At 49.9% G+C, this 22,566-nt stretch overlaps 9 protein-coding genes across 9 annotated transcripts; 2 read left to right on the top strand and 7 right to left on the bottom strand.

The window, feature by feature from the left end:
- Positions 1–956: 956 nt before the first annotated feature.
- N7443_006213 (FAD-binding oxidoreductase) lies at positions 957–2,430 on the bottom strand (the record flags this gene model as incomplete). Its single annotated transcript, XM_056886269.1, has 3 exons — positions 957–1,786; positions 1,839–1,962; positions 2,011–2,430. The coding sequence occupies 3 exons, from the start codon at positions 2,428–2,430 to the stop codon at positions 957–959; spliced, it is 1,374 nt and encodes a 457-aa protein (XP_056741717.1).
- A 2,385-nt stretch (positions 2,431–4,815) lies between these two features.
- N7443_006214 (Major facilitator superfamily domain general substrate transporter) lies at positions 4,816–6,156 on the top strand (the record flags this gene model as incomplete). Its single annotated transcript, XM_056886270.1, has 5 exons — positions 4,816–5,079; positions 5,180–5,360; positions 5,436–5,608; positions 5,668–5,767; positions 5,858–6,156. 5 exons carry the CDS (start codon positions 4,816–4,818, stop codon positions 6,154–6,156), a joined length of 1,017 nt encoding a protein of 338 aa, XP_056741718.1.
- A 687-nt stretch (positions 6,157–6,843) lies between these two features.
- N7443_006215 (putative MFS myo-inositol transporter) lies at positions 6,844–8,588 on the bottom strand (the record flags this gene model as incomplete). The annotated part of the gene is made up of 3 exons (XM_056886271.1): positions 6,844–7,987; positions 8,047–8,343; positions 8,407–8,588. The coding sequence occupies 3 exons, from the start codon at positions 8,586–8,588 to the stop codon at positions 6,844–6,846; spliced, it is 1,623 nt and encodes a 540-aa protein (XP_056741719.1).
- Positions 8,589–9,462: 874 nt separating this feature from the next.
- N7443_006216 (uncharacterized protein) lies at positions 9,463–9,942 on the bottom strand (the record flags this gene model as incomplete). The annotated part of the gene is made up of 1 exon (XM_056886272.1): positions 9,463–9,942. The coding sequence occupies one exon, from the start codon at positions 9,940–9,942 to the stop codon at positions 9,463–9,465; it is 480 nt and encodes a 159-aa protein (XP_056741720.1).
- Positions 9,943–11,085: 1,143 nt separating this feature from the next.
- Positions 11,086–12,256, top strand: mep20 (uncharacterized protein; the record flags this gene model as incomplete). Its single annotated transcript, XM_056886273.1, has 3 exons — positions 11,086–11,314; positions 11,368–12,177; positions 12,237–12,256. The coding sequence occupies 3 exons, from the start codon at positions 11,086–11,088 to the stop codon at positions 12,254–12,256; spliced, it is 1,059 nt and encodes a 352-aa protein (XP_056741721.1).
- Positions 12,257–12,800: 544 nt separating this feature from the next.
- N7443_006218 (non-ribosomal peptide synthetase) lies at positions 12,801–15,248 on the bottom strand (the record flags this gene model as incomplete). The annotated part of the gene is made up of 1 exon (XM_056886274.1): positions 12,801–15,248. One exon carries the CDS (start codon positions 15,246–15,248, stop codon positions 12,801–12,803), a length of 2,448 nt encoding a protein of 815 aa, XP_056741722.1.
- Positions 15,249–15,930: 682 nt separating this feature from the next.
- On the bottom strand, positions 15,931–17,595 carry N7443_006219 (putative alpha/beta hydrolase; the record flags this gene model as incomplete). Its single annotated transcript, XM_056886275.1, has 1 exon — positions 15,931–17,595. One exon carries the CDS (start codon positions 17,593–17,595, stop codon positions 15,931–15,933), a length of 1,665 nt encoding a protein of 554 aa, XP_056741723.1.
- Positions 17,596–17,956: 361 nt separating this feature from the next.
- On the bottom strand, positions 17,957–19,183 carry N7443_006220 (lactonase family protein; the record flags this gene model as incomplete). Its single annotated transcript, XM_056886276.1, has 3 exons — positions 17,957–18,312; positions 18,372–18,845; positions 18,931–19,183. The coding sequence occupies 3 exons, from the start codon at positions 19,181–19,183 to the stop codon at positions 17,957–17,959; spliced, it is 1,083 nt and encodes a 360-aa protein (XP_056741724.1).
- Positions 19,184–19,768: 585 nt separating this feature from the next.
- Positions 19,769–21,343, bottom strand: N7443_006221 (uncharacterized protein; the record flags this gene model as incomplete). The annotated part of the gene is made up of 1 exon (XM_056886277.1): positions 19,769–21,343. The coding sequence occupies one exon, from the start codon at positions 21,341–21,343 to the stop codon at positions 19,769–19,771; it is 1,575 nt and encodes a 524-aa protein (XP_056741725.1).
- Positions 21,344–22,566: the final 1,223 nt, after the last annotated feature.

The raw sequence follows: 22,566 nt of genomic DNA on the forward strand, positions 1-22,566 counted from the left end.
CGAAACACTATATGAATCTGGGGTTTAGATGAATCCCATGAATAACTTCAACGGGTTTTGAATAATACAAAGATTCGATTTCATTCTGCAACCTGCCAAAAACATTCGTAGAAGAACTGATCATTGCTGGAACTCTGTGGTCATGACGAACTCACGAATTCCGCTGCCATACTATAAATCACTGCAGCACCTGGGGTACTCCGACCTCGCCGCTTTGGTCTCGGAGGATTCAGCACTAGACCAGAAGTGAAAGATCAGGACATGATGGAGGATATGAAAGTAAACCTGGCAGTACCTGGAAGCCGAGACACCCGACAGTGAGAAGAAAAACTTATTGAAGACCAAGAAACTCATCAACGATGACCCATTAAAAGATAACGTGTACATCATCTAAGGGCCTTGGATGTCTTCTGCCTCTTTTACTTCATCACCTTGCTTTAGTGATCCTTACGATAGTTTGATCGGGTGTTTCAAGCCTCCACAGGAGTTCAAATCGCGCTCAGTCTGGCCATCGATGATAAAAAGTTTAGATAGATTGTAGGTGTCTTTACTATGCCCTCACTATAGGATGCCGCAGTAAACTTTTCCATGTCGGGGTTGACTCATGCCTATATGGAAAGTGGCTTAGAGTATTCTGTTATATCATTGTGTTGACATCGTTGGCGGAAACATAAATCAATGACATGGAAGCTCTTTGTGCATTTTGGGGGAACGTGTAAATTTAAAAATACAATTTTGGTCTTCAGGCAAAGGAAAAAATGATCTAGGCATTCATACAATGCCTACGTGGGAAATTAGAGGAAAAATCAGTGCTAAAGAACCCTGGACACGCACCCTGTCCAAGAGTAGCATTTTTAAGGGGAAGCCACCACCGGTGAGCTGAATATGAACATTTATATTGTACTACCAGATAAACGTCTTGCGGTGGCCGTCTAATCCAAACATTCGAATATGATTCATCTCATTTTCCACTCATGAGCATTGCCCAACCCTTGAGTGCCCGACACGTCTCCTTGATCCAGGTATCCACAGATTCTTCCCGTCGGATCCCACTGACGTCGGATCTCCATCAAGCGCTTGGCATTTTCGTCGGCCCAGAACTTCGTCTTGCGCACCTGGAAATCCGAATCTCCTAGGTAAGCTCCAACCGAATGCTGTTCGACCTTTTCCATGACGCTCCGAACCCAGTCTTGACATCGTCGATCGTCGTTTTCCTCTTCCCAGACGGTATACAGGGCGAAGTAATGGTCCGAGTGCATGCTAAGTGCCATATCTGGGAGCTTTCGACGGCTACAGGGGTTCATGGCATACCACAGCGCGAATGATTTGCGATGGGGAAGTGTGGTGAATGCCTCTTCCAAGACAGCGGGAACATCGGCGTCATCGGCAATGTAGGCGTTATCGGCACAGTAGCGATGTTTCTCAGGGTTTGCCCCTGCCTGATTGTTGTATTGCTCGTCAAGACTGTCTTCCTTGGAGAACCATTCCTCGACAGTCCCAGCGGGCCGACTTTGCTGAGCAGGACGAAGTGCCTCCTCGGCCGCTTCCACCGAGTCCTTCATGGTGACAAACAGAACGAAGAAACGCATTTCGTTACTGCCTTCAGGGAAATGTGAGATGGCAGCAATTTCTGTATCGTTATCGAAATTGGGAGATATATCAATGATCCATCGAAATACCTCACGGTAGAGGTGAATAGGGTAAATATAGCCAGAAGATCGAAAGCCACCTTTCTTGGGGTATGGGTTCAAGCGAAGGTGAAACTTTGTAACAACTCCGGGAAATCCTAACGGGGGGTTAGCTACAGAACGAGGAAACCTGTTCGAAACGAAAAGTACCTGGTCCGGCCCCTCGTGAGGCCCAATACAACTCCTGATTTTGTTCGGCATTGCAGTGCAGCAGATTGCCCTCGGCTGTAACAACGTCAACGGCTTGAACTCTTTCGCATGCCCAGCCCCAGTTCTGTGATCATGTTAGTCAGATCAATCAGCGGGAAGAATGGATGCTCACACGACAGTTCCATCCCATACCACCCTGCAATAGGAAACCTCCTAGGCCGACGTCGGGACAATGCCCGCCAGGAAACATGAGTTGGTGATCTCGAACTAGAACCGAGTTGAGCTCTCTCCCCGTCATGCTGGGAGTCGCTCTGGCAATACGATTCTCTGCATCCACTTCGACATGCTTGAAGTTGCCCAGATCGATCAGAATGGAATTGTCACGCACACTCCACGCTGCCCATGAGTGGCCACCTGATCGAACTGCAACACGACAATTGCGCTCAACGGCGAGCTGCACGGCGGCGACGATATCATCTTCGCAGGTTGCCTTGACCACGGCCAGTGGGAATCGTTGCGGGCGACGATGGTTGAATACGCGTCCGATGCGCGCATCTTCGTAATTGTCCGAGTCTTGCCAAATGATCTGCATTGTGTCTTGATTCATCATACAGTGGAAGTGGCACTTTATTTGTATCTGGTGTCGTATACGACCTCCACTTATTTCCCCGTGGGGAACCTTCAAGGTCGACAGTTGTGGTGTGGCCCACATCCCGATTCCGATTCCGATTCCGACTCCCCGCCTATGTCAACAGCTCGTGCCCTGTCCATAGTGGTAATCATGATTGAACGATGGTTCATCCAATCAGCTTGTTAGATATCCTTCCCAACAGCTTCAAATAACTCTAGGGGAATACGTCATGGCCGCGCGTACTGAAATTTGCCCAATTCTAGGCACATGAAGCACTTCAATCTCCAGTGTATGGGTACTGTCCCCGAAGTCATAGATCGAGTAGGACCTCGAAGGGCTGGAATATGATGTTTTGGCATCCCGTATTCTTAGTTCGTCCAATAACCTCCATCAAAGCTAGATTTAGATTCAAGCATTGTTCGCGGTCGGTGGTGATTATGCCACCGCTCATCGATTTCTCTGGCTTCGTATGGTTCTTCATCTCGAATCGTCTCTGTATGTCATCTACTTGAGTCTTCTTCCTTTCTGACAATGATCTTCAATGACAAGGGTGGAGCCATTGTGGTCTGACTCTGAAGGTATGTAACGGCAACTGTACGACATGACTGGTCGTTGACGGGTGATGAGCCTACAGTATATACCAGTGCCTAACGACACGCAATGACAGGCGGAGATGCCCTCAGCTTGCACAAAATCTGCGTCTCTTCATGCACGATGTCTCTGATTTTTCACAGATCCCCTCCCGTAATGACACCCCCCCCCCCCCCCCCCCCCCGTCACCTGGGAATATGGGGTGCCCTAACCTCGAAATTCGTCCTCGCCAACGCCTCGATATGTCGGTCAGTGATTGAATGATTCCTTGCGTATACCAATCCATTCACTAACCGCCACGCCGCGAAAATGTCCGAACGCCTTCCCTCAGCCCCTAAGCCCTCTCGTTTAACGAATTTATTTACCTCTACCTTTCGATTAAATCCTGATGTGGACAAGCCAGGACCTCCACAAGCGCGAACGCAGACGTGAGGAGAAAAAGAATGGTCTCCAAGTTTTGAACGAAGGTGATTTAGTCAAAGATAATAATGACATGTAGGGATGAGTATTTGGTAAATTGTGATGTGATAAGGCATTATGAAAGTGGCACTTGGACTCAAATCACAAATAAATACACTAGACAAAATGGAAGGAGCCATCAAACCACCTTCGGTCTTCCTCTTGCGTTTAGTGCTCAGTCCTTGCCACTTTTCGCTCACGGAGCAGAATTGAGAACGCCCCTAAACGGCCTGACTTGCTCCGTGAGCGTTACATAAACACCCTGGCCCACACACTAAGCCTGATCCGAGGGAAGATTTAAGCGGCCTGAGTAAGCTCGCCGCGTTCAAATGCAACACGCTAGCCTCCATCAAGAAAGGACTGGGATCGTCAATGTGGCCATCGATCCTGGCCATCTGGCTCCTGCCAAGGCGGTGATGTGTAGTAAACCGATCAATTCTCATGTAAGGTAAAGTGCTCCTGGGAACTCTTCTCAACTACCAGCCCCGCTATCTTCTAATTAGACTCTAAAATACCCCAGCGGCGAACGTGATTGCTTCTTTTTAATATTACCAAGAGTCTACCTCGCGCCTTGCAACCGACTACGTCGAAGACACCTGTGCTTAATATGTATGACAACTTTGCTTTCTATTGCGCAGGGCCAACAAGCTTTATCAAGCGTTCAACGATATGCGCCTAAGTGGGCCGCGAGATTACACGGTATTTCGCTTACTACACTGATCTTGGGTGCCTATGAGGCTGGCCCTACGATAATCCCTGCAGGCCTTCTAAGCCGAAGTTTTTGAACCGATGATTCTGTGAAATCGCGCACTTTTTGCTACGGGTTTACACTCACGTTTACTTACTTTCTGCCTTTCCCGTTTGTCCGTGTGGTATCTATTCCACCCCTTCTATAGTCATGTTATTCAATACATATATACTCTCTTTGCCCGGAATTCCCCCTCGGGATCTCAATTTGCAAATCCGGCCCGCCGATCACTCCGGATAGAGGCGGAGAAAGGCCTCAATGATTTGAAATCAAGTCGGCATTCGAGCCGATAATTCTCCGATAGAGACGGAGAATGTGATTTGAAATCGGCTCCATTCATAGTCTATATCCGCGCATGAATTTTGAGGGGAAAAGAAAAAAAAAAACAAGAAAAAAACGATTCGCATGGTAGAATTAGAACGTATTTGGGGAGAATTTGAAGTCGACATGTACGACGTCATAGATTACTACGTGATCTTCCTGCGCCCGGGTATATAATTGTCAGGAGTACTTCTTTTTCCCATCGTCTTTCCCATTCCCTATTTAAAATGGCGAATCTGACTGGTCTTCCCGCGGGATCATGGGTCGTTGTCACGGGGGCGAATGGTTACATTGGCTCCCATGTTGTTAACACTCTACTTCAACTTGGATATCGAGTTCGAGGAACGATTCGCACCCCGAAGCCGTGGCTTGACGTCTTGTTTGAAACAAAATATGGCCAGGGTGTCTTCGAGTCTTTCATTCTTCCTAATTTCGATGACCAGGAGATGCTGGACAAATGCTTGGATGGCACATCTGGGATAGTTCATGTGGTACGTTGTCACCTCGCGTCTTTTTGCTATATAGCTAGAGAGATGAAACCAGGAAACCTTTGTTCATTAGTTTCTGATCCAACTAATGCGATAATCATAGGCTTCTGATGTCTCATTCAATAATGACCCGAATTCCGTCGTTCCATGGGTTGTGCGAGCAGTCGAAAATGTCCTGAAGGCTGCTTCCAGACACTCTTCTATCAAAAGATTTGTTTTGACATCGTCGTCTTCTGCTGTTCTAGTTCCTGCTGTAAACAAGAAAGGAGTTCGAGTTGATGAAAGTAAGTTCATTCTCGTTACTTCATTATCGCAATGCCGGCGAAAAGGGGTTGACATTGATGAACGTTTGTTTTTAGGTACCTGGAATGAAGATGCCGTGAAAGCTGCATTTGACCCAAATGTGAAAACTGCCGATAAGGCGTATCTAGTATATGCAGCTTCCAAGACACTTGGCGAACAGGCGGCTTGGAAGTGGATTGAAGAACACAACCCTCAATTCATTTTTAATGCAGTCCTACCCAACTTCAACGTACGTATCAATTCATATCCATTCCCAGTTGCAAGATCTGACACCAGAGTGTGTTTTAGACAGGCGAAATCCTTCACAAGGAAATTGGCGGTTCGACCATGGGAATGATTCGAGGACTTCTGAAGGGCGACAAGGGATTATTCGATTTTCTGACACCTCGTAAGTCATTTTCGTCTTATCCAATCTAACTATCTGGAAGTTGTTACACTGTCAGATCGAGTGACAATGCTAACTCCAAGGACTGTTTAGAATACTATGTTGATGTTGTCGACACCGCCCGCCTTCACGCCATTGCTTTGCTCGCGCCCAATATTAGATCGCAGCGTATATTTGCGTTTGCAGGTCCGTTCAACATCACTGACACTATTTCGACCCTTCAAAGACTTCGGCCTGACCGCAAGTTCGTTGATCCACCGTCGGACGAGGGCCAAGACTTGACTGATGTGGCACCGGCGGGCAAAGCCGAGAAGCTTCTGCAGGAATTCTTTGGTCAAAAGGGATGGACTCCTCTCGAAGAAAGCATTGCAGATGGTATTCGTGATCTATAGGACGTGCCAACGCATAGCTTTGGCCAAGTTGAAAGTTGACGCCTTCAAGCCTCTTCTGGGAGACCATCGGGCGCTCTAGATATCAATTTCTGAGAATATTGATTCTGCTGTATTTAGAATCATACTCGAAATCAGATTCGCAGACTCTTAGTTACCCCAACCATATCATGTAATATGTTAATCTGAGGTAAATTACTCCCCTGAAACCCCTGTCAAGTCGTATTGTCGTGCTTGAACGGCAAACAATGAGACATTGTCACAATAGGATATGACAGGTCGCAGCCCACTTCCTTTCTCCGTCCAGGCTCGTTTTGTACACACCACACTCGATCTTTACATTCTAGCAGGCCAAGTCGGTGTTTTTAGAGTAGCACTAACACTGGTAGGAAATCGAGCTTCTTTTAAGCTCTATTTCTGAACCCTAAAATGATCAAATCTCACAAAATAAACATAGCTCCACTCCGCACACTCTTCCTTTCCTAGTGACTACCTCTGTAACCGGTTATGCTGATTACCTGTAGGTCTTCTGGTCATTTGATGACAGGTGCTTCCTAGGAGAAATGATACAACTAACTCCACTGAACGGTAGATTCAACGGTAGGTTCAAGACAATTTTCGGTCTTTCTGAATGAGAATATTATTGCTGGAAAATTTTATCTCAAGTACCCTATTTGGCTTCCTGGTAGTCTATTGACGCCCGTGGAAGCCATGTCGTCGCCGGAGACTCTCTTCCACACCCCATCCATCTGCCAACAAGCCTTTGACTTCCTCCAAACCAAGTCCGCTCATCTCCGGATAGATTGCCCTTACAGCCACCCATCCAAATGCGCATACAACGGCATAGACGAAGAAAGTCCAAGTGGGAGATAACCACTCCATCATCGGTAAGAAGGTGAGCCCCACAATGAAATTTGATCCCCAGTTCGTTGCCGTCGCGAGACCTGATCCCAAAGAACGGACGTTCAGAGGAAATAACTCTGCTTGCTGCCACGGCACGTTGCCAAGTCCGAAAGCGTAGGATGCAGTGTAGACAGTTAAACAGAATAGAATTAGTAGGGGGTAAAACGAAGTCTGGCTGTCGGCGTCATCGCCATGAGGCCTGGGGTGAGCGTCAAATGGAATGTCTAATGAAGAGAACGCAATGGCACAAAGGCCCAACGCGAGAATCATGACGGGTATTGAATAAAGCAAAATACGCCGTCTTCCAACCCTATCGATTAGCCAAAATGCAAGGAGGGTGAAGGTGAAGTTCGTCACTGCGACCGTCAGAGAAGTCAATGTCGGCGAGGAAAACGAGAGCGACGTAAAGATGATGCCTGAGAAGTACATCAGGCTGTTGAATCCACAGAGCTGCTGAAGCCCCTGGAGCATCATGGCTATTATCAGGGCCCTCCTGTTGCCACCATCATAAAAGAGATCATGTGCACGCTGCGAGGCATCATGTAGCCACTGTGATTTCGTACCAGGAGCATTCATCTGGTCCATCTCCAACGCCTCCTGGATAATTTCACCTCTGATATTGCGCATGACCTGAGCCACAACGCGGTCACGGTCGGGACAGTCTTGATAGATCTGACCCAGGACGTTCATGGCTCGGGAATCGAAACCTGCCTGCACCAGCCAGCGGGGTGTTTCTGGCAGGATGAGAAGAAAGGCAAATTGTAGAAATGCCGGGGCCATCCCGAGTCCCACCATCCAACGCCATCCGCCGGAGGTCTCGGAAAACAGCCAACCGACAATATATGCTACGACTTGACCTCCAGTGATCAGCAGGCACATGATTGTGACGAGCCGTCCTCTTGCATGCGATGGTGCGATCTCCGAAATGTACCTGGGATATCAATAAGCCCTATATTTGGTGACTGTTTGTAGACGGCACGATGGACTTACAGTGGAGTCACGGCACTAGCACTTCCAACAGCCAGCCCAACGATACTGCGCCCTAATATCATGCCCCACACATTACTCGTGGAGGCTTGTATTAATGCGCCTAGAGCAAAAAGGGCATCTGCAACAAGGATAACACGCCGCCGGCCGCACTTGTCAGCCAGGACCCCGGTGAAGGGGCTGGCCACCAACGCAAACAAGCTCGTACAGGATGTAATGAGGCTTTCATCAAGGGTGTCCAGTGGACGACTGGACAGATCTGAGCCAATGGTCACGAGGGTAGAGGATATGACGCCAGTGCTGGGAGTGTGGAGTCGTCAGCCTAGATCACAGCGGTAATGACCAGATGGGGGAATTGCGCACTCGTAACCAAACAAAAGTCCGCTGATACCCGCGGAGAATGTTAGGATCCATATGAACCATCCACCGGAATAGTTCAGCTCGGACGCTAGAGCTTGGTCATCGTGGTCTTGCACCGGGGGTGTGTCGGCCGAGGCAAGTAAAGGGGCGTGGGGGCCGGAATGATCCGGCTCCTCCCTCATCATGTCTTGGAGCTTGTGTTGGGTATTACTTGAAGCACTGCCATGGATTGGCATGCAGAAGTTCAAGGGTGAAGAAGGTTGAAGGTTGAAGGTTGAAGGTTGAAGGTTGCAGGCTGGCCTGCTGAGTAATCATTGTCGTGGCTGTCTGTGCAGATTAATGCTCGACTAAAGAAGGGAAGAAATCCGGGGATCGGCGATACCAGCGATAGCGATAACGGCCCGCGCAGACCCACTGTAATCACCACTCGTACCTTTACCTGCCCAGGGGCTCTCATACTTGCCCTACTCAAGGATATTTCTCACCTTTCAAGATTGTACGTGTATGAAGCCACATTGTTGATCTTTATCTTCCGAGATGACTACAAATATTGCAGCATTGGGAGTAAGGCACGAAATTGATGCCGTGATCACCGCTATGCCCGGCCGAGACTGGCTGACACCATCGTCACGTACAGGGGTGCGGATGATAGATTTCATTCGTTACGATCTCCATTCGATGCGAGCACAACTTGACACATAATCTTCATGGAACTAATAGTATTGTATAGTAGGAGTAGAGAAACGGGCTGTTCGGAAACGCACCCGCGAAAGATGGGTGAAGCATTGTGGGAGAGGCAGAAGATGTCACTGCAAAGAGGGGCTTGGAGTCCGCTTATGGCAATAGCAAGTTTTCTGACACCTTGATGTTTCACGATTTTTCACGATGTTGGTTTTCGTGGCTGGACTTTCCGATGGTTCAGCTGTAGAGATGTTTGAAATGCTGCTAGGACTAAAGTGATCGATAAAGGTGAAATCTTTGCGTCTGAACTATTCTCGGCCTGGAGGCACAACCCAACCCTCTTTTCCCCAGCAAAGGATCCATCAAAAAATAACCCGGTCATTGAAGTTTGACAAGAACAACATTGGAGTGAAATTCCCCGCGGTTTGCACTCCCCAAATCAGTCAGTTGGGATGCAGTCACATCCGACCGTGGCTTTTCCCATACAGCGTGCCAAGTTCCTGCTGCATAAACGGAGTACTCATGCCCCTTCTGGAAATAAACTCCAGGCAGATCAACAGTGAAGTGCACGGTTTTACCGCCGGATATCTCCACTAGGTCATCTAGAGAAGGTGGGAGCTTTCGTGATATTTTGATGATGTCAAGTGGTATGGACTCCCCACTTCCAGTATCACAGACATCAAAGACACCTAGGACACCGGCACGAGCATCTATCGGAGAATTCCATTTGAGGATGGTGATCGGTGACTCGGCGGGGTTGTAAATGGATACCGTGATAGGCACGGTGGAGGGTGAAAGTGCCTCAGTTGCTAACTGCTGAGAAGCCAGGTTGACTTGAAGCCCAGATAGAGACTGCATCCTGATCAAAGGGTGAGCAGAGTAAAGAAGGGAAAAAATGGCGAATTCTGTGCGGTAGCAAAATGTGAACATCACACACTACAACAGCCTATGTGGTAGATTAGTTGAGATGAAAAATAAAAACAGGAAAGAGGGGCACCATAATCATGAAAAATTATGAGCACGAATTCCGTGTTCTCCTAATCAGAATCGCATGCCAAGTTGTGCAACAAGGCTTGGCTCCGGGGTTCCCTCGGTGCAACCCTCCCCTCTCTGACTTGGCATAGGTCCGGGTTAGGTGCAATCTCCGAAGTCGTCAAGTGGCCGAATCGACATAGTTGACTCTAAATTTAAGCTTGAAGTGGCTTAGGGAGGCTTGGGTTGTATCTTGGCGCCGGAGTCCGACGAAAATCCAGAGTTCACGGCCTTGGCATTTCATTGCAGACATCTAGTTCAATTTGTCTATGGGAGTGGAAATTAAGGGTCGTAAAAGTGTCCGTTCTCACTTTAGAAACATAGATATATGTATGTTGCACGTCTTAATTAATATTTCAGGATTTCGTTACTGTAGTTACCTGTACGAGGATGCTAGCAATTGTAATTATGGGCGGCTAGATCTTCGTTTTGCTAGGCTAAGGCCAATGAATGAAACAAGTCTCCGTATCAAACTTATCGAGTCTTTAGCGCCATTCGGTAAAGATCACGTATCTCAGACCTCAATAGATGATACGGGCTTCCGTCGGGCCAAGAAAGGGTAGCCATTCCCATGCAAGAAGCTTCCGTGCGCTTCAAGGCTCCTCCGAGCTTCTCGGGCCTCCTCAAAGATATCTACGACCAGTGATGAGATGAGGTTCAAGATTTCTCGATGATCAACATTGATAACGAGCAATATATGGTTCAAAATGAGAGGGGCTTGCAGCAGCAGAATGCTACCTTCTCGACTCAGCTATCTGGGTTGGCGATCAGTTTTGGGCACGCGGTCTATAGGAACTTCTCTAGAACAGGAATACTCTTTGATATCAAGACGGTCTGGTTTTCTATAAAGCACAGTGTGTTGCCCTTCCGAAAGTTGGAAGATATCAACCTTGAGTCACCATCAAATAAGTACGATCTCAATCTATCTCGTGAAATATTTCGATTCTTGTTGCATCACTCCAATCCGTCATGCATTTTACTGCCTTCTCCACGGCCCTATTGGCCCTCGCACAGTACGCATGTGCTTTGCCGGTGGAATCTGACCAAGTGTCGGGCCTGGATATCACCCTAAGCCAAGTAGACCATACCCGGATCAAAGCCGTGGTGAAGAATGCCGGTAACGAGGAGGTGACCTTTGTGCACCTCAACTTCTTCCGTGATAGTGCCCCTGTGAAGAAAGTCGACGTTTTCAAAGACAGTACGTTTCTCGATCCTCCTTAATTTTGATTGTGATGCTAATTGTTAATGTAGACGCCGAGGTAGCATTTGAGGGCATCAAGCGCCGTTTCAAACTCCAGGGCCTCACGCCAGAGGCCCTTACGACCCTTGCAGTGGGAGAAACTATTGAAGATGTGTTTGATGTTGCTGCAACAAGTGATCTATCCTCCGGCGGGCCTATGCTGCTGCGTTCCAATGGGTTGGTGCCTCTGGTGAACAACGACTCCGTCTCTGGATACCTACCGTACCACTCGAACGAGCTCGAGATCGAAGTGGATGCCATCAAGGCATCTCGAGTCACAAAGGCAATCAATCCGCTGGCGCGTCGGACCAAGGAGAGCTGCAACGATTCTGGCAAGAAGGCTAGTCTTGACAAAGCACTGAGCAATGCCGCGTCTCTGGCCAATGCCGCTGCGCAAGCCGCCCTCTCCGGATCAGCGTCGAAGTTCAACGAATATTTCAAGACGACATCTAGCTCGACGCGTCAGATTGTGGCTGCTCGTCTGAAAGCAGTAGCAAAAGAGGCTCAGTCGACTAACTCCGGCTCCACCACGTACTACTGTACCGACGCATACGGTTATTGCGAGTCAAATGTGCTGGCCTACACATTGCCCTCTTTGAATGTGATTGCGAACTGTGATATATATTATTCGGACCTGCCCGACCTGGCTAGTAGCTGCCATGATCAGGATCGAGCCACCACAACCCTACATGAATTCACCCACGCTCCAGGAGTGTACAGCCCCGGCACAGATGACCTAGGGTACGGCTACTCGGCTGCTACGTCCCTGAGTAGTAGCAGCGCCGTCTTGAATGCCGACACATATGCTTTGTATGCCAACGGTACGTTTTTTAGTTCCTCGAGCACTCCGTCTATTGATAAAATGCTAACCACCGGACAGCAATCAACCTTAAGTGCTAAGAAGCTGTCTTCGGGAAACTCCACGGTTCAGGCTTGAAGATACAAGGCACATGACATCTGGAAGATGGATGACACGCTGGGTGGACCTAGGGCACCTGCGAGTTTGGATATATTGAGTCAATTTGTTAACGGAAATGATTGAGCCCCGTTGCAACCTTGGAAATGGCTCTCGGTGCGAAACATGCTGCTGTCCAAGGTGCGCATATGTGTAGCAAATCATATCATTCCCAAATGAGTCGTACTTGCCGTAAATCTGAGAGATTCTGTAAAGATGATTGAGAGATGGAATGTCAGTAAAAGTCTATTATTGGCTCATGGTAACCAACCACAACATTAAATAGTTATCATGTACGTTCGAGTTAGATCACAAGTTCCCTGCAATTCTAAATTGGAATTAAATACCTCAAATGCAATTTCTGTAGGGTACAACACCACGTTTAAAACATAATAAATACGTGAGAAGCGAAGCAGAAAACCCAAAAGCAATGTCTGCTGAGAGCAGTAACCTGGATATCGGGGTGAGGCCCTAGTCACCAAACACGGCTCAGTCCCACTCCGGCCAGACCGTGATCTCCCTGAGCTCCTCCCGATGTGCCATGTAATAGTCTTGCCCCAATGTATGGAGTTTTCGACGATCAGTCTTTTTTGACTTGGTCCGCGGGACGCGGTCAACAAGCAAGAAGAGGCTAGGTACATAGTAAGGCGGTAGTACTCCTCTAATCGCATCAGTGAGAGATTGAGTCAATACAGAGGCGGCATGTCGGTCGGTTATTGGCCGAAACTGCATGTCCTCCACCGGACCTGTTTCCAAGTTCATCGGGTTGTTCGTCAGATACAAGTACACCGCCAGGATCGGGTCACTGACCCCATCTACTACTCCTAGGAGATCGACCACGGCCGCATCTCCAGTTGCTAGCTGACGGCGCAAGACATATTCAATCTGACCAGCTTCCACTCGGGCTCCATCCAACTTTAACATACTATCTTTTCGACCGATCACCTCAATGGTCCCGTCATGATTGTATCGACCCAGGTCGCCCGAGCGATAAACTCGGTGAGCCGGCCGTTCGGGATGCAGCTGCTTTGCCCAGGCAGGTGGCTCATCTAAATAGTTATTGGATATCCCCGATAAGTGATCTAGATATCCTCGGGAGACATGGGGTCCCTCCACCACAAGCTCTCCTATCGCGCCCACAGGCATAAGCTGATCCGGTGCATCTGGATTGACAATCCAAATAGCTCCACTCGCAGGGCGCCCAACGACAGCCCCTCGGCCCATCCGAAGATCGGGGTTGTAGGCGCAGAGTGAGGCCACTTCACCCATACCGTACTGATTCACAAGACGCACCCGGTGAAGCCATTTGGCCAGCACAGCGTCTGACACCGGCTCTCCACCAACACACATAGTCTTCAATGTTGGTACGCGATCGGGATTGATATCGATGGCAACAGATGGAGTTACAAACATAAAGTTGGCTTCCAGCTCATTTAGATCATTCATCAGTGCTTCCATGGTAAGCGATGTCGTGGGCACACAGCAGCAGCCCCCGGCAATAAGAGGGGCCAGAAAGTCGTTATTACTGATATCGAAGGCATATGCATCGAACTGAAACAATCGGGAATGGGGACCCATTTTCATGACCCGGATATAGTCAGTCAAAGCAGATGCGTAACTGCGGTGCTCTTGAATTATTCCCTTGGGATTACCGGTGCTTCCAGAGGTAAATAGAACCGTGCACGGATCCGTGGGCAAGACGCTGACGCAGGGTACTCCTACTGTCGATGGCAATTGTTCAAGCGAGGACTCGCCTACTTCAAAAGTGGTGTTCACTAGATCAGCGAATTTTTGTCCAAAGCCAACGGAAGTTAACACGATCTGAATTCGGGTTCGCTGCAACAGCGACTCTAGGTACGGCGGAGGATCATGCGCATCAACACAGATATATGCACCGCCAGCAATCAGGATTGCCAGGCGAGCCACAATCGCCCACGTTGATTTGTAGAAAGTACATGCGACAAATACTCCAGGTCCGACTCCCTGCCCAACCAGCCAGTGTGCCAATCTGGAGGCCCGCTCGTTCAGTTCACGATAACACAGATCACCATCCCACGAACGAACCGCCGGTGCATCGGGAGTGGTCTCCACGTGCCGTAGACATAGATCATGGAGTAGCACATCCTGCGCTGGAGCAAGGTCTTTTGTGAAACTCGTGATAAGAGCAATGTCTTGGGGGGAGCATAGGTCGACAAGACCAACTAAGTTGGTGGGCTTGTCGAAAATAGACGACAGCGCCTGGTTGAAAGTGTCAAGAAGGCTTGTTGCAAGTGGCATGCTAATACCATTGGAATTAGGTTCGATTTGAGTCCGAAAACGATTGTCTGGCATTTTTGTAATATAGAGACGAAGTCCACCGGGTGAAAGCTGGAGTTCTGATGACTTGACGGTCGTTGAGCAGCAGGCCTGGCAGCCCATACAAAATCGAGTGTCAGAGCCTTGATTCTTCACTGGTTGTGTCTGATAAATGATGGTGCAATCGAACTCGGAACCCTTGCCATTCTTTATAAGCACACCATTTGAGGACTGCTCCTTTGAAACAAGATCTAGACTGCCGATCATTTGCTGGAAAAGCTCCAGAACGGTAACTTGGGTGTCAAGATGGAGTTGTCCAGTGGGCGATCCGACGGTCCCATGTGTCTCCCCAACGAAGCTGTATCCCTGATGGTAACTTTCTCCGATATATAGGGTGGTAGATGACAAAAAGGCACGAATGGTGACTAGCCAGGTCAATTGAAGTAGACGTTGGAATTGGATGTCTGAAGGCTCATCCTGGACAGCCGGTGGTGCATTGAGATGTTCGACCAGGTTCAGGATTCGCCGTGGGCGCTCAAAAAGTACCAGGTTCATAGACGACCGAATCAAGTCGGGTTGGGGTGGATGAGAAATTCCATTGGCGAAAGGATCAGGCTTGGAGTCTAAAGTGATAGGAGCCATGGTGATTTGCCTCAACAGACACTTGCTTAAACCATATCGCTTTCGGTTACTGGGAAGAGCGAACTGTTAAATACTCTAGGTACCCGTCCACCCCCAACGCCATAGTCAATACGAGCTTGTCTCTGCTGAACGAGGGCAATCAATTGGGATCTGCTTGGTACCACGCAAAGGCTCCTCAGGAGTCGCCACACGAAGCCAACGGTAATTTGTTGACTCCTAACGAATGATGTTTGCTGCCACGGATGCATTTGCAAGCGGGCTGGCTGATGAAGATGCAGCTGTCACGAACCCATGCTTCCCCCGGGCAAATAGGGCAATCGGTGCCGGGCAGATTGAACAAATCATATCGTCTCAGGGACAAGTTTGGAGATATGACGGTCTCAACCCCTGAAGACGTGCAATTCGTCTGACTTTTATCGATTGTTTGCCCCTCTGCACCAAGGAATGCGAAGATTGAATTGAATATCAGATGCTTTCCCGTTCCTTGGGGGTCAACTAGAGATTCCAGTGAGCGTGGCGTCCGTTCCCTCACCTAATTGTGAAGCGGAGTCCTCATACTAAAGAACTTCTCGACCTTGCTTCTCGACCTTGCTATCCATGATCAATCTATGGTCATTAAACATCATTCGTTCTCGCTAAGTACCATCTAAATCTTCTAAACACTACGTAGCATACAAAGATCTCAACCATCAATCTTGCTCAGGAACTCGGTGACAACCTCTGCAAAGGCTTCCGGCTGCTCAACCATAGGCAAGTGGCCCGCTTTATCGATGATTTTCAGCTCAGCACCACCACGCAGATCGGCCGCCATCTTTTGCATGGTCTGAGGCAGAACGCCGTCATTTGCACCAGCCACGAACAAGCCGGGCACAGTGGCATTGGCCATGCGGTCACGGATGTCGTAGGCACAGAGAGCCTGGACACTGTGTGCGAAGCCCTTCAGGCTGTTGGTGCGCACCGCCTCCTTGACTGTTGCTAGCACTTCGGGCTGAGTCTCGTACGACTCCGGGACGAACCAGCGTCGCGTAGTCACCTCAGCCAGCTGCTCGCCGACAATAGGCTCCTTGGTCTTGGGGTCCACGGAGCCCTCCTGCTCACAGATCGCGACGCGATCAGCCCAAGCCTTGCGGTTCGATTCCGGGGCAGAGGAGTTGGTGTCGCAGGCGATAAACGCCCCCACGCGCTCGGGGAACAGAAGAGATGTGTTAAGAACAGTGACACCACCCAGGCTGACACCGACCAAGCGGGCGGCCTTGGGCGGCACGCGAAGTGCCTCGAGCAGAGTAGCCAGGTCGGATGCTAGCACATCCACATTGACGGGCTGCTCACCGCTCGCAGAGCGACGGCCACGAGTCAGGTATCGCACGACACGGTAGCGCTGATTCTCCTTGCGGGAAAAGAAAGAGTCGACAAAGCGATCCCAGATGTTCCAGTTGACCAAGATTGAGTTGCTGAGCACCACCACGGGAGCCGTAGGGTCGGTGCTACCCTCCAAGCGGTACGGGATCTCAACGCCATCCTTGGTGGTCACGAAGGACTCGACTGCCGGCCGTGTGGGTGAGGGGAAGGTGCGAGTACGGCCGTCGTTCGAGGACCAGGGTCCCACGACGTCGGAAGCGGCCAGGGAAGAAAGCTCGCGGGGGGCGGGGCCAAAGGTGTAGTACCACTGGTAAACCCGGCGACGCTTAGAGGTCACCACATCATTGACAAGGCGCTCGCGCCAAGGAGTGTTCATAGCAGCCTGGTGGGCCTCGCCGCCCAGGCCGTTGACAGGGGCATATTCGTGGAGAGCCAGGGTCTCGCGCGGAGCCGCGGAGTCAATGGCTGCGGTAACGAACAGACGGCTACGACGCCAGCCAGGCACGCGGGAGAGCATCTCGAAGTGTTCCTCGCGATACCAGCGGTCATGCTCCGCCTGCTTCTCGGCGTCGGGGTGCGTGGTAGTGGTTACGGCAATCATAACGCTTCCGCGGGTCTCGGCATCGGTATCGGCTCGATCTTCCAGTGGGCGGTAATCGGGGGAGCTTCGCTCATCCACCAGGTCGTACAGCAAGCGACCAACATCAATCTGCGCCATGGTTTTCTTCTCGCGCTCCGTCTTGATCAGATCCGTTCGCAGGTCCAGGTAGGTCTTGCGGGTCAATTCGTCCATGTCGGTGATATCGTACAGCGCCACGTACTCGGGCTGCTCGCCGTCGGTCGCACGGAAGCGCAATCCGTTGCTGATGAAGGGCAGACGCAGTCGCAGAGGGCCATGCTCGGTGTTGTACCAGTCGTGGAACTGGGTGTCCGGCAGCGAGCCCTTGGGCTGCATTGTCACGTAGAGGAGGCCGGAGGTAGTAGGCATGGTGGATTTAATAAGGAGACGTGGAAGAAGAGTTCAGCGATTCACATCCAAAGTGAAGGCGAAGTAGGACTTCAGCCCATTATTCACTTGATCCATGACGAAGTGGTTCCGGCAGTGGATAGTTGCCCCTCACCGGAAGAAAGCTGAGCGCAACCGATCTTGACTGCCGAAACTCCCTCTTTGATCTCCGCATTTTTGATTTTCACTATACCATGGGTGTCACAATGACTAGCACTATTGTTATCACTATTGTCATGACTATGAACTATGACTATTACTATCGTTGTATTCAGCTTATTTTAATTCCATTCACTTCATATCTACATGGGACTTGGGACGTCCAGATACCATCTATAGTCATTTAATCATACCAGATCGCGTTCATGCCAAAGCCCTGCTCCGGAATGTCCACGCGGGCTACGCGGGCCAGGGTCTCGTCGCGCCAGCGGTACATCTCGACGAAGCCCAGCTGGTCGTCACAGAGAGCCACCCATTCGTCGCTGAAGTCGCAGGGGCTGACAGCGTTGGAGTGGCCGCCGCTAGTAGAAGTAGGGTTAATGAAGAGCTGTCGCTCAATTTCACCGTTAGGTCCCAGCTTAAACGCAGTAATGTAGCCTGTCACGTCAAAGTGGTTGGACCGGGTGGTCGCGAAAAGGTAGTCACCGCTCTTAGTGGTGAATGTCACATCTCCGCGATACTTGTTACGGGGAGGCAGTCCTACAGGCATTGCATAGGTTAGCTTCCGGAGGGCATGCGTCGTGAGCAGGTAAACTTACCAGAGGGGAGCAATGGGTAGGTGATGTGGGTAAAGACCGGCTTGTGAGTGCGCTCATCGATCACGTAGACGGCCAGGCGGTTGCCCGCCTCCATCAGCGCATACAGGTATTTGCCAGTGTGATGCATCTCGACCCAGCGCGGGTGATCACCGGGGGCGGGAGCCTCAAGACAGTCGACCAGAGTCAATTGACCGGTCTCCGCGTCCTTCTTGTGTGTCCATATCTTGTTGGCCAGCAGATCCGCAGAGTATAGGTAGGTCTCGGTGGGGTCAAACACCATGCCATGGATGCCCGTGTTCTCCTGGTACTCGTAGTTCTGGACATTGGTGTCGAGAGCACCGTCGGGCTTCACAGAGAAGATGTTCCCGAATCCAGCATGCTTGTAGAAGGGGTTGCCGTACACGTTGTATGGAGGCTTGTGGGCCGCAAGCACGAAGATGGCGCGGGTGTTGGTTTCAACGCTGGAGGCTAAAGCTGGTGCAAGGAACAAAACCGAGTCAGCGCCAAACAATTTGAGAGTATGAAGGATGTCGAGCCAATTCTTCGCCTCGTCACTTACGATGTCCCGCAACCGGGTGAGAGACCTGGTGGACGATGTCGGTCGGCCCGTTGACAGCGAAGCTGTTCCATTTCTTCATAGCCGCGCCGTAGATTGCCTTCTTGTCATGAGAAAAGGTCATCCATGAGATGGGCTCGGCCTCGGGAATGTGGGTGGTCTTGACCAGCTCGAGGGTGAGGGCCTCGTCGTCAAATTGAACGGTGTAGATGCGCCCGGGGGCGGTCCACGTCCCAACCATCAAATGGTGCTTCATGGCGGCGGGGGCAGTGTGGGAAAAGAATCGAACAGAGATGGGAGAATTCAAGGCCAATGCCCGAGCAATTGCAGGACGGATCATTCAGATCATCTAGAAAAGCACGATGCTATTCCAGCGCAGCTGTGGGGAGAGCGTAGCTCCGGCATAGAAGGGCGGCACGTGCCGGGCAGATACGTTTAACCAGGCGCGCATTCTGGGGCATCCCAGCCATTGATCTGAATGGCCATGTCCAACCCTGGTGGGGAGCAGACGAGTGGCAATACCGGCGAACCAAAACCGCGCCGGCACTGTGTCAATCGCAATCCCGAGCTTCCGGGAGTTGGCGTGTGGCCGCTGCCGAAGGCTCTCCACCGAATTGCGGAATTTTGAATAGTTGAGGAATAAGAATCGAACGTGGAAAATGCGAGTGACAGTGGGGCTTCCCGGCCTTTTTGCCAGGCTTTTCTTTTTTACCCTGACCGCCTCCTTAACCGCTCTGTGAGACCGACAGAACTATAGAGTCAATATCAATGTTACATCAATGTCAATTTTCACTCTAATAATCCCATGTGCTAAGTAGACGTCCATCTAGGTTGCTCTAAACTAGGGCCACCTCCCGTCTCCTCCCCTCTCTCGGTTCTTGAAAATATGGAACCAAAACTTGCCCTCCGGTGGCAGGGGCACGATGCCCTGCACCAGCATCAGAAGATCCAAATCACGCGCATATTCACATATTAATCTCATCGCATGCGTGCCATGCCACTCGCCAGGGCCACGCCGAAAGATCCTCTTCTCGAGATGACTACTAAGCTTCTGACACTTGGCAGCGGATACACGCCAGGCATTCTCCCATTCCTTCCGGTGGGCAGCCGTGGGTTGCGGATGCCGCATAGCCAATTTTCGTCGTGTTGCAGCAAGGGTGTCGCAGATCAATTTGAAAATGGAGATGGAGTTATGCATGTTCTCGAAGTAGTCTCGGGGCATGCGCGTCATTATACCGCGGAAGATATCTGGGCTGTTCTCTTCCATTGACTCTGCAGCGAGTCTGAGTGCATACGCCGGTCCCCCTTGGCTTCTCTGTATGGTTACGTCAACCCAGGGCTCCATCGGGTCGACATAGCTGCACAGCCATTGTATAGATGTAACTCGATTTCCTTTCGCAGCGTGCATCAATGCATTATTGCCCTTATGGTCTCTGATAGTCGGCTCGTTCCCCGCACGGCTTAAGAGCCAGATCATGAAATCCTCTCCGCGAGGGTTTCCTTGCGCTGCGGCGTGCCACGAAGTCGTTCCGAGCTCGTCTTTTGCATTGCCGACATTCAGGTCCATGACAAAGAGCTGTTCAGCAAATTCTGGAGAAATGAATGCGCACAGCTTGAGCTTGAACTCATCGTCGGTAAATAGGTCGGCGGGATTATAGTGCCCAAGGAGCTGTAGTAGGACGATTTCAAAGCCGCGTTGGTTACGCTTTTCGGCTAGTTGAACAAGAGGATGTCCGCATAGCCGACTGAGGTTGATATCTGTGCTTCGATCAACTTCTGATGGGGTCATATTGTTAAGAAGATATTGCAGGCAGTCGTTATTGTCGTTGTCGATAGCAGCGTGGAGATAGTTTCTCCCCGTCTCGTCGTAATATTCGATACCGACGAGGCGGTGCTCGACGAGAAACTTCAAACAATCCACACAGTTCGCTGCGGTGTCATAAGGTAGCGTATTCTCTCTCGGCACGCGGAACGAGTCCGCGTTCTTTCGTGAGAGTTGCATGGGGCCACGAATCAGGATGTTATCTTTGATTTCTCGCAAGAAGCTTTGGACCTCGCCCCGTTCAAGCCATAAATGAACGATATCACAGATCGCTCTGCACGAAGACCTGAGAAAATGCAGCGAATGTATACCGCTACAGGTTAGGTGAGGGAACTCAGTTCCTATGAAGAAGAGCCTGTCGAAGACAGAAATGAGAAGATTGGCTGGAATTTGAGCAAGAGAGAGATGTGAAGACCACTCGTAGAGCTCGTCGCGTGTTCCAGTGGAGAAATCGAATGTACCAAAAGCGCTGGGAGGCTGGAATGGAGGATCGACAGCGAGACAGAGAGCCCTTCCGTGCAGAAGTTCAAGGAAAATATCAGATAGAGACACTTCCTCGACCTGCGCCCGCAGCAAGCTTGTAGTCCCATTCATGACGCTGCACGGAAGGTGATATGGATGAGAGGTGATATAAATGTGAGTTGGTTATGACGAGGAAGGGTCAATCAATCTCTTCATTTCCGTCCTCGACCTCGACCTAGCGGGCACTCATCTTTCACTTAAGCAACAATCCAAGAATAGATCAACGGGTTTGGACATAAAGGGAAACAATGAAATACACGAAAGCCTTGAATCAAACCTTGAACGACTACAATGGATTATAACGAATTCAACCAACACTGCCTCGGAAGAAAAGATCCTAGGATTCTCTGGCTAGCCATATTGGGCGACGTTCCCAAGTTCAAACCAGTGTGATGACTGAAGTCGACTTCAGAAGACATGCAGTAGATGATGAGCATCTCACCTTTTTGATGTGTTGCTTTCTGATTACAGTGTAGAGCCATGACTTTGCAGAAAGAGAAGCGAGGTAGGCGACAGTGTAGGAACAAAGAGAACACACCCATGGAATGGAGAGCACATGGCTATTTTTGTTCCCGTTGAAGGTGCAGAGAATACCAGAGCTCTAAGAATGATGACCATTTGGCAAAGAAACCTTGCAAGCGACAAAGCACAAAGCAAACTCAGCGAGACCTTTTTTTAGTACCCCCCTCGAACTCAGAATTGGATGTAGGAATCCAACGCGAAATTTTTAAGTCGAGGTAAATATAATTCAAATTGTCAAAACTATAGATCCATTCTAAAGCAACTAGATAAATTTTTACTATTGTACAAAAAGTTATTCGAAGGTTCTCGTAGCCTGGCTCAAAAGATGGATAAGCTGTTCTGCCCAAGTGAGCATGGATGTCTGTTCAAGTGTGCTGCCAGAGGGTTTCAACATCGCTGTTCTTACCATGGCTTTATCCACCTCGTCAAAAGGATGAACGGATGATCTCCAAGTTTCTTGAAGGTATCCGAAGATTCCAACTGTTTTTCATGTATGGACGCCCGCCGAGAGAAACGCATGACCCAATCGCCATCTTTGAAAAAAGCTCACAGTTTTTCATCATCTGCACCGACTGGTGACGGTAGTAGTCAGAATAAAGCATCCCGACGGCTAATCAGCAGCATCGCCACTCTATTTACCCGGATACAACACCTTCTAAAAGCCAAGAAGAGGGGAAATTCTGCAGATAGGTTCGCTGAGCAAGACCAAGCCCGGCAATCTGCATAAGCGGCTGTAAGATTGAGCTAGCTACTATCTTACATATCGCTTCTCG

This window comes from Penicillium atrosanguineum (genome assembly GCF_028827265.1).
Source record: "Penicillium atrosanguineum strain IBT 20685 chromosome Unknown utg000004l_segment0_segment0, whole genome shotgun sequence".
NCBI classification, from domain to species: domain Eukaryota; kingdom Fungi; phylum Ascomycota; class Eurotiomycetes; order Eurotiales; family Aspergillaceae; genus Penicillium; species Penicillium atrosanguineum.